The sequence below is a fragment of the Falco biarmicus genome, chromosome 1, assembly GCF_023638135.1.
Source record: "Falco biarmicus isolate bFalBia1 chromosome 1, bFalBia1.pri, whole genome shotgun sequence".
In the NCBI taxonomy this organism is placed as follows: Eukaryota; Metazoa; Chordata; class Aves; order Falconiformes; family Falconidae; genus Falco; species Falco biarmicus.
Genome location: NC_079288.1, coordinates 15,176,206 through 15,186,659, shown reverse-complemented (window position 1 = coordinate 15,186,659; position 10,454 = coordinate 15,176,206). Strand labels below are relative to the sequence as shown.

The 10,454-nt window shown below is 40.7% G+C and overlaps 1 protein-coding gene across 1 annotated transcript; it reads left to right on the top strand.

Moving 5' to 3' along the window:
* Window positions 1-443: 443 nt before the first annotated feature.
* On the top strand, window positions 444-9,913 carry WSB1 (WD repeat and SOCS box containing 1). The gene is made up of 9 exons (XM_056326900.1): window positions 444-603; window positions 1,652-1,820; window positions 2,815-3,083; window positions 3,893-4,024; window positions 4,422-4,522; window positions 6,692-6,864; window positions 7,250-7,363; window positions 8,111-8,218; window positions 8,777-9,913. Exons 1-9 carry the CDS (start codon window positions 564-566, stop codon window positions 8,934-8,936), a joined length of 1,266 nt encoding a protein of 421 aa, XP_056182875.1. The 5' UTR covers window positions 444-563; the 3' UTR covers window positions 8,937-9,913.
* Window positions 9,914-10,454: the final 541 nt, after the last annotated feature.

The following is a 10,454-nucleotide window of genomic DNA, read 5'->3' as shown; positions in this document are numbered from 1 at the left end:
GCACCGCAGCCCCGGGCTCGCTACCGCGCTGCCCTGCACCGTTTTCCCCAGAAACAGAAGGAATGGGTTGTATTTCAGGCATGTCCCGGAGGTTTTATTTTACGGCGAAGTCTGGCTTCTTATCAGACCGCGTGTTTTGGCCATGTCTAGGATCATAACGCTGGATACAGGGCGGCCGGGGCCAAGCTCCACGGGGCGGGCAGAGCCAAGGCGCTGCGGGCAGCCGGGAGATGCCCGGCAAAGGGCGAGGCGCGGCCGAGCGCCAGAGCGCGGCAGCCCGGCGAGGAGCCGCCCGAGCCCCGCAGGGGACGCGCCGGCAGCGCGGCCGAGACACAGAGACGAGCGGGGGCGCGGGGGCGCGGGGGCGCGGCGGGGCGGGGCGCGGCGGGGGGGGCGGCGCGGGCTGGGCCGGGGCGGAGCGAGGGAGGGCGCGTCCCCGCCCGCCCCGCGCGCTACACCCCGCGCCGCTGCCGCCATTTTGTCCCAGTCCCTGCGCCTCCGGCGAGCGGCGGTGTCTCTCGCTCCCCTGCAGTCCCGAGCCGGTCCGAAGGGCGGCCCCGTAGATGGCCAGCTTTCCTCCGAGTGTTAACGAGAAGCGCATCGGTGAGCGGCGGGCGCGGCCGGGGGAGCGGGGCTGGCTCGGGACGGGCGAGGGCGCGGGTGGGGTTAACGCCCCCCTTTCGGCCTGGCGGGAGCCCCCCGCCCGGCCCGGCTCGGCCCGGTGGGCGGCAGCGGCCGGGGCCGCACGGCGGCAGCGCTGAGCTCAGCGGACGCCAGCGCCTTCCCCTCGCCCTCCCGCTCGCCGGTCTGAAGGGGCGCAGCGGCCGCCGCGCCTCGGCCTCGCTGGGTGTGAGCGGGGTGCTGCCGGGTACGCGGCCCGTATTACAGTAACCCACATGCCCCGTTCAAAGAGGCTTCCTTTGGCGGCAGCCGCCGCCTCCCGCTGACGGGCAGAACCCCGTTAAATAGCGTGTGGTGACTTTGTTGCGCTGGTGGAAGCGCAGGGCCTGCCTGCAGGGCGGCCCCGCTCCCCTCCGCGCCGCTAGCGCAGGGGCGGTGCATGGCGCCGGTGAGCTCGGCCCGCCGCCCGCCTGGCAGCGAGCAAGCGGCGTGCGTGGAACGCGGGGGGAACGGCCACTGACCCGATCCCGCAGTGCTGGCTCATTTCCTGTTTCCTATGGCTGTTGCTTGATTTATTTTTTCTGAAGGAAGGCAAGATACTACAGTGTGCAAGTCTACTCGCGTTTTTCTTTAAAGGTTAAAAAAAAAATCATTAGTGAGCGTCTTATTTGCTAAACACTGAAGTATTAAGTTGGAGTGTAGTTCTCCAGCCCTTACAGCTATAGTTACAACTGAAGTAATAGCTGGATTCAGTAAATATTTACTTTCAGTTCTGCTTCTGATCTTAATATGCGGAACTACTTACATGATGACCAAGACATTTCAAAACCTGGCCCTTTCCCTTTAGTGATTTTTTGCAGCTGAGGCTTAGTCTTTTGGTTGTAGGGTGACAGTAAGACCCCTTCCCCAATTACTTTAAATGTCATGAAATAAAACAAAATAATTAATGTATTGTCTGGTTCCCATGTGACCTTTTAAAATATACTAGCTTTCTTTTTAAAACAGAATTTCCTCTTTGTTTTCTTTTTAGCACGATCACGCACTGTAGGAGAACTCTTAGCCCCGACTTCTCCTTTTGACAAGAAGTGTGGACGTGAGAACTGGACTGTTGCATTTGCTCCCGATGGATCTTACTTTGCTTGGTCACAAGGGCATCGCATAGTGAAGCTGGTCCCCTGGTCTCAGTGCCTTAATAACTTGTAAGACAAACCCATATGGCTTTTAATTCACCTGAAAAAGTTAAGAATTTCAAAATAGGATGTAGCTTTTAATAGACCAAAATGCATGTATTGGCTATTTAGGCTTGGACATCTTTGGGAAAAGCTAGTTCTTTAAAGTAATGGTTATTGTTTTATCTTCCTCTGTGGCCAGCAAGAGAAGCAACTGTATTGCAACCTCACAAAGGCTGTGGAGCAGTGATTTATTAATTGATTCAGATGCCCTAAAATAAGAGGAAGTTAGAATGAAAAGGAAGTTTAAAGACTTGTGCAGATCAGGACTTCTAAATTTTCTGTCAGAAAGCTATTTAATTTTACCTTTTAGGAGTTTACTTAAAAGGCAAACCTCCTTCCTTATCCTTACTAGAATGCAAGTTAAGTTCCACAAGATACATTTTATTTTCACTTGCAGGTTGCTTTTTGATGAAGTTAGTAACTAGCAGCTGCAGTTTTGTAGCTGGTTACGTTTCCTCTCCCAGAAAATCCTGCTTCCCCTTTTTTATTTTCTCTTTGTGGTTCTGGGTTTATTGGTTTTCGTATGCTGGCCTGCGTCTCTCTTCCCAGTATTTATGGCATAACAGTGGGTTGCAGGGAACTTCATGCTCATTTAGCAGAAAGTCTTAGAAATTTGTGTAAATAATTTTTCAGTAAATGCTTTAAAAATGTTGTTTTTCACAGTGGGTTAATATATTGTTCTCTACAGAGGTAAAAATGTTTACAAATGTGTTAGTATTAATATTGTATAAGACAGTTTCCAGGTGTTAGTAATTTTTGACAGATATAAGAAAAAGCTGCTTTTGTAATTTGAAAGTAAAAAGTGCATCGTTATGGGCCTCCAAAATGTATGTTGTGGCATCTCACAGATTTTCTGACATTTTCATTGACATTTCATGAAAATACAGATAAAGACCTTTTTTTTCTATTTGTTTTTCAAGATATTTATGCTATTTTTTTGTAATTTTTGTTTGTTTTGCAGCTTGTTGCATGGCACAAAGAATGTTGCAAATTCTATCAGTACAAGACTTCCAAGGCAGAATAGTGACAGCAGTCAGAAAAATAAGCCTTGTGAGCATATAATAGACTGTGGTGATATTGTCTGGAGTCTTGCTTTTGGGTCTTCGGTGCCTGAGAAGCAGAGCCGCTGCGTGAATATAGAATGGCACCGTTTCAAATTTGGGCAAGACCAGCTTCTGCTTGCAACAGGCTTGAACAATGGACGCATCAAGATATGGGATGTATATACAGGTAGAGTATGTGACAGGAATTGTCACTTTTCGCAGTAGCAACATCATTAATACACAGAATGAATTGCCTACAGAATTTTAATTGGGAACTGAACCTTGAATACAAATTAAGTAATCTAAAAAAAACAATGAACTGCTGCAACCAGAAATGTTTAATACTGCCAGGAAGGAACAGACTCAGGTTGTGTTTTGAGATATAAGTGATGGAGGACAAAGCCTTGTTGCTGCAAAATGGTTAACCATGTTATTGGCTGTGTATATTGGTTGCTTACTCTGAAGGATTGTAGTTTTAAAATACTTCCAAAGGAAACTTTCAAAACATGAAGTTGCTCTCTGATCTTCGGTAAGAGGAAAGACAGTGTTGATGAGGACTCATTTTTTTTTTTTTAAAGTGATTGTTCAAATGATAAGAAACTGAATCTGAAATTAGGGAATAGCAATTTAGCTGGTGGCACAGCTGCTAGGTTGGAAGAGAACTTCTCAGCTTTAAAAAATTTAACTAATTACTATTGAGTAATCTGTCATTATCTTGTGAATTTAAGCTTACAACAGAGATGTCTATCGAAAGACAAGTCTTGCCTTATTTCAGAGGCATATGGTTTTAGTGTATAGATTTACGAGCTTTTTAGAAAATTGCCTCTATACAGAAGAGTCTAAGAGGATACATGTGCTTCTTGCTGGAGGGAGCAGTTCTACAAAGAAAATTTGGCTTTGTGCTGTAATTTGTATTCTGTATTTGTATCCAATAAAGCATTTGATCTGAATAAAAGTAAGTTCTTTGTTTTCAATTGTGGTGTTTTCATGTAACAGGAAAACTCCTCCTTAACCTGATGGACCATACAGAAGTTGTTAGAGATTTAACCTTTGCCCCAGATGGCAGCCTGATTTTAGTGTCTGCGTCCAGAGATAAAACACTGAGAGTGTGGGACCTGAAAGATGATGGTATGCATTTTATCTGCTGTAATACATAGGAGAAATATCTGCATACTCCACTCTTTTATTGCTATAAACTCAGGTCAGGATTTCTTAGAAAATTAGTTTTTTTCTATTAGCCGCTCACTCTGTATGCTCTCTTGATGTTCTTTATCTATATGTGCCCTAAAGGTATAAGCTGGTATTGGGTTAAGTTAAAAGAGTGCGTGAAGTAACCTTTTTGAATACGGACATAGGATTTGGAGGCTGCATGACAGAATTTTTATTTCAGTGCAGAATGACTCTGCAAGATGTTGTTTGGAAAAATAGCGTAAAATTTTATAAAGGAAGAACTAATTTTGAAAAGCTTTTCAATTTGAATTTGTAATATTTAATAAATTCTTACAGGAATGTCTTTCTTTCTTAGGAAACATGATGAAAGTGTTGAGAGGACATCAGAACTGGGTATATGGTTGTGCATTCTCTCCAGACTCTTCTATTCTCTGTTCTGTTGGAGCTAGTAAAGCAGTATGTGTCAGAGTTTCTTGTTCATTAAATCTACTGAATTGTGTGCATAATCATTTTAAATCTAAGTAACATTAAGCTTGTGCTCGGTGTCATGAACTTCTAATGTTTTACGATGATGTAAAAGTGCATGAAATTAAACTAGCAAATGGTGCATTGAGATATTGATGAATTGAACTTGCACTGCTTTTAGTTGAAGAAACTGTAAGCATTCTTTGAAATAGTTCTATACATCTGCACGTGTTCATAGTATAAAACCAAAGAAGACGAAAGGTTCCAGTTTTAAAAGATGCTTAGAGTGATGCATAAAACTATATTGTTATTGATTTTTATCCTTTCTATTTCCTGCTCAATGAAAAGGCACATCTGTGCCAGTCATGGTATCTTCTGCTGAACCAAAACGTTTCTACATGTTTTCCAATACAAATGGCACTCGTGTCTAAAAGATCTAGAACGAAGAACAGCATACTGGTTTTGTTTTCATCTGTATTCTAATGCGCTGCTAGAGAACTGAAAGCAGTGCAGGTAAAGCACATAGGCCATAAGCTGCTTTTCTTGGCACTGAAGAATTAGGATAAAACAGAAAGGAGAATTCAGTCTAGTTACAGAGGCTTTGGTAGGTAGTTTAATGAAGCCTAATGATGCTGAGTAAAAAGAAAAATTGAATCATTGGATACTACTTTATATGGATGACTGTTCAAATGCATTTTGTACTTTAAATTATCAGTGCAGATTTGATAGAGAATAGTTGAGGTCTGGGTTTTGTTTTTTCTTTAAATAGAGCAGATGTGGATGTATACATTGATATCTTTAGGCTGTGTGTTTTCCATAAGCTTCTTGCTTTCCCTGTCACAGGTGGTGGCAGCAATATTGGTGTGATTGAGGTTAAGCTGGCACCACTCACACAGGAGCACAATGGTGTTAGCTGGGCAGAAAGAGTGGCATCTCTGGCTACCAGGCTGGGGGCGAACTTTACCGTAGGACGAAGTAACCTTGCATTCGACTGCAAGGTGTACTGTACGTACGCAGGTGCTGGTTGATGTCCACTTTCTGCTTTCTTTCTTTCTTTTTTATTTTTTTTATTTTTTTAAATAATTTTCACAGTAGTGAAACACACTGACTCCTAAAACTTAGTTTCCAGTTCTATGGAACCTTGGGGTCTTCTGGAGAAATTGGTCAATAAGTTTATAACTGATTGTAAAATGGTTCGGTTTTAGGAAGTATGTGAGGCACTAAGACTGTGTTTGCTTTGGTCAAACATATAAATTTATCCAAGATGTCAGTATTTAATCTGTGCAGTAAAACTGAGTCAAGGAAAAATCAGGGACCCTAATGAGCTCTTTTAGGGATATAACATGTTATGCTAAAGACTTATATATTCTGTAAATTTATGCTGCAGTACAGAGATCGTTCCCATTAAATAATTCTGCACAGTCTTTATTTTGATTAATGTACAACTGCATGTAAAAATCTCAGAATACTATCATCTTTTATCAATTTTTATAATACAATATGCAATTAGTTGGGTAAATTGTAATATTAATGTCATTTTTTACTGTTGACTTGATTTAAAATGCATAAATTCTTTCTAATAATGTGGTTAGACTTCCCTGTTATTTTGCCAAAGACATAACTTTTGGCTGTGAAAATTCTTTTTGCTTGCAGTATCTGTTTCTCTTCCTAGGCTGACGTTGGTGATCCAAGCCAATTGTAAACAAGTGATCTTAAAGGGATGCCACTGGAGTAACAATATGTTAACCTTACATTTTCTGTCTGTATATTTCTTAAAATTTTGGTAGTTACTGAAAAGAGGGGACTGTAGAGTTTAACCCTATTTATTTCTGCATATTTTAATAAAATAGTTTTGTAATACATGAATTTCAGTAAGCTACATGGTTAAATTGTGTTGCCTTTATCTTACGTTTTGGCTTTATTTTGTTAATAACATTTAACAAACTTGAGTTAGAACTTGCATGTCTGCTTTAATTATTTTAAAAAACTTGATTTTAATCCGAGTATGACACTGAGCATATTTCTTAATTGTAGTAATTCATAATGCCTGATTTTAATATAATCTTAAATAAGACTAGCAGCTATACTTTAAAAAAAAAAAAGGTAAATGCTTCATTGTATCTCTGAGCAGAGCTATAATATCAGCTTATTTAATTGCAGATTTTTCTCTGGGATATGGATAAGTACTCCATGATACGGAAACTTGAAGGACATCACAATGATGTTGTAGCTTGTGAGTTTTCTCCTGATGGAGCTTTACTGGCTACTGCATCTTATGATACTCGAGTCTATGTCTGGGATCCACATATTGGAGTTATTCTTATGGAATTTGGGTAAGTAAAGTAGTCAGATCTGGAAGCTTTCTCCTAGAGTGAAGATGACTACTGAAAACTAGTGGGTTTGTGTATTTAACTGCTAATTAGACTTGGGAAAAATCTTAGCAGTGGCTGGTGGAAATCCTAAAGTGGCGGAGCAGTGGAGATTATTCTTCTATCTGAGAAAGCATTTAAAGCACCTATACTTTCATGTGTACTAATTTAAGCATCTTCAGCAAAGCTGGCTGGTACTATGAAAGATACAATACTTCATTCTCCACTCCTGATTTCATAGTTAAATGTTCAATCCATTTTTAATTCCTCAGCTTTGCTAGCCATGGCTGAGGCAAACACTTCCACAGTTCTTAAACATGCTGTTAGTTAAGTGTCTCTCTATCTCCAGGCATCTGTTTCCCCCTCCTACTCCAATATTTGCTGGAGGTGCAAATGACCGATGGGTCAGATCAGTATCTTTTAGTCACGATGGACTACATATTGCAAGTCTTGCTGATGATAAGTAAGTATGAGGAAAGGTTTGTTAGACTCCTCTAATTCTTCCCATATGACATGAACTTTTAAATATAAAGTCAACTCTTTTTTTTTTTTTTTTTTTACTGAGAAATTACTTCTAATGGTCTGGTATGTTAATGTTCATTCTGAATGTAGAAATAATGTTTAGAGAGTAGGGGATGGGAATAACTTAAGTGTGTAACAGCTGAAAAGAGAAAAAGAGGGGCTATAAACAGTGAAAAATGTAAATGGAGTTAATAGCACAGGTAAGACTTTTGTATAGTATTAGATTCCAAAGTAAAAAGAAAAGTATTCTGTGATCTTGTATTCAGCTTCTGCTAACACTGCAAATAATGAAGAACTGTAAGAATGCATGAAACTATATACAGGAGGGTTTTAGTTTTTTTTAATTAAAACGAGCATTGTTGGGACTTCCTAACATATATGACACTTATAGAGATTTAGACAATCTCTCTCTTTAGTTCACGTTATTGCTTTCTGCTGTTGAAGGCAATCTTTTATTCTAATTAGCAGATTTAAAATGGTTGAAGTAGTACAGATCAAGGTCTGTATCGTAACGAAGAAGTTATAGCATTTCAGGCAAAATCTGAAACACCTTGTATGCATATTAAAATGCTTATAAAAATTGCCTGAGTTCTGCTTTCAGACTAGTTTCTTGTGCAGTGTCAGAGTCTATTGCAGGCAGAATTAAATGCCTGCTCTGACAACTTCCTATTTTGTTTTCCCTTTTCAGAATGGTAAGATTCTGGAGAATTGATGAAGAATACCCTGTACAAGTTGCACCTCTGAACAATGGGCTCTGCTGCACTTTTTCTACTGATGGCAGTGTTCTAGCTGCAGGGCAAGTATATGTATACATATATATATATATATATATTTCTTCTTCCTAAAAATATTCAGGTAACACAAAAGGTTGGAGACGGTGGCTAAGTGGTGTAAGAATCTTCAATTGTGACTTGCAACTTGATGCTTCTGACTTGGTTTTACTTCTGGTACTATTTGTTTAAAAATGCCTGGAAGAACAGTAAAATCAAGAAGCTGATAAACTCATTTCTTATCTTTGAGAATAAATAAAAGACAGGCCCACAAATGTGCGATCTGGAAGAAGACTATTAGATAATCAAGGGCAGTTACTGTTTCAGATGATATATTCAATAGCTGTTGGAAGATCTGCTCAGGCCTGTCACAAGATAATCAGCAAGTTGCTTACTGTGCTGCTATGTCTTACAAGAAGAACTGGCATCTAGTGTAAACGAGTCTGGAACAACTAGAACTAAGAAACAGGAAGTCCGGAGCACATTCTCCCTAACTAGCCATGTATGTGAGAATTTGTACTAAGTTGAAATCATTCAGGTGGGATAATTCTGGTGGGGTTGGGTTTTTTTCTGTTTTTGTGCAGGACACAGGATGGCAGCGTGTACTTCTGGGCAACTCCAAGACAAGTTTCCAGTCTCCAGCATCTATGTCGCATGGCAATTCGAAGAGTGATGCCCACCAGCCAAGTCAAGAGCTTGCCAATACCATCAAAAGTGGTGGAGTTCCTTTGTTACCAGATTTGAATTAAAAAAAAAAAACAAACACAACAAACTGGCAGGTGGCCCAGCTGCTGAAACTGGCTGAACACTTTAAAGAATCCTCAAACTTCACAGCCTTTAAGCTTAAAACTCTACAGGTTTTCAAGAGCTATTTAAAGTGATAACCTAAATACTATTTTGTCAAAATGCCTGACAGGTAAATTTTTAATATTTATAGAAAACTCAGTAGAAGTACTCCTGGTGTTCTCAATTTTCTGAAACAACTGTGAAAACATGTACATATATAGACATAAGCTGCTACATGTTATCAATATACCTTTAAAAATTGCTTTTATGATTTTTAATGTGTATCATGTATATATTGCTTTGGTAGAGCCATCAGATGCATCTGTGCTGTAAAGTGGAAGGATAGCTATTATTCTGGGACACTGAGTTAGAAAAAAATATTGACTTACATACAGAGCAGTTAAGCTTCCTTATGTACATTGGTGGGGGTTCAGGAAACTGATCCACAGAGAAGAATTCATGCTAGTTTATTTCATGAGGAGGTACAGCTTGGCTTTTTAGAGCAATGTATGGTGAAGGGAAGTAGGTTAAGATAAGGGTTGGAGTATATCTAATGTAAACCCAGGAATGGTGCCTGTGTGTCAGCTAAAGAAGGCCTTAAGTTCAATAGCAGCAAACCAGGTTAATTTTCAGTATTGGGCAGTGTTAAAGAAGTATTTCCTTACATTTCTAAAAAAATCTAACTACTGTATTATTGCCTGATACTTTGTAATGAGTGAAACTTGCAGACTCGGTTTATTATTCTTCAACCCTGTAATATCTCTTCAGGGGTGATTATTGGTTAATGGCCAAAGATAAGCAAAATACTTGGTTTTGCCTTCTGTTATTTATCTGTACCTGCAGATATAAAGAATGTATGCATTGCATAAAATGCCTGATTATATATATTTTTTGTTGAACTTTTTTTATTAAAAACTTGTATAAAAGTTTCCTGATACTGCATCTGGTGACTGATTTGTCAGTGCTACCTGTCTGCAGCAGTTTTAGTGGGAATCTGCTCCTGCAGGAGACTGTGTAATTCTCCTTTTCTGGACTACAGTACGCTAATCATGGTGAGGCTTACTGTGGGGAGCTACAGCAAGATCTTCAAACCTTTTATATGAGCAAAGGTCAAAATCATACGTGGTCTAAGTGTTCCCTTGTTCCTGCACAGTGCAGAAGGTAGGGAATGGCGTGCTACAAAATTGCCAGCTACACCAGTTCCTGCATGGGTGACAGTTACCAGAAGGGCTGTGGGTCCTCTCGGAGCAGAAGCTTTTGTGTAGGGCAGGGAAGTAACCCCTGTAAGTGGGAAGCAGTGGGTACTTCCTGAGGGGCTGATTTCACCCTCATGATGATGGGTGGGAGCCAGAGCAACAGGAAGCCTCACGGCTGGGCAAAAGCACTGTTCTCCCCTCCCTCACTCCAACAAAGGGCAGAACAGCTTCCGAGCTCCTGTGCTCTTCCCACCCCGGCAGTCCCTGCCTAGAGAGAGCG

Excerpts from the sequence above, each read along its gene's own strand:
- WSB1 (XM_056326900.1), top strand. The coding sequence starts at position 564 with ATGGCCAGCTTTCCTCCGAGTGTTAACGAGAAGCGCATCG. Across the intron at positions 4,025-4,421 it reads GTGGGACCTGAAAGATGATG|GAAACATGATGAAAGTGTTG; the intron begins GTATGCATTTTA and ends TTTCTTTCTTAG. Across the intron at positions 4,523-6,691 it reads CTGTTGGAGCTAGTAAAGCA|ATTTTTCTCTGGGATATGGA; the intron begins GTATGTGTCAGA and ends ATTTAATTGCAG.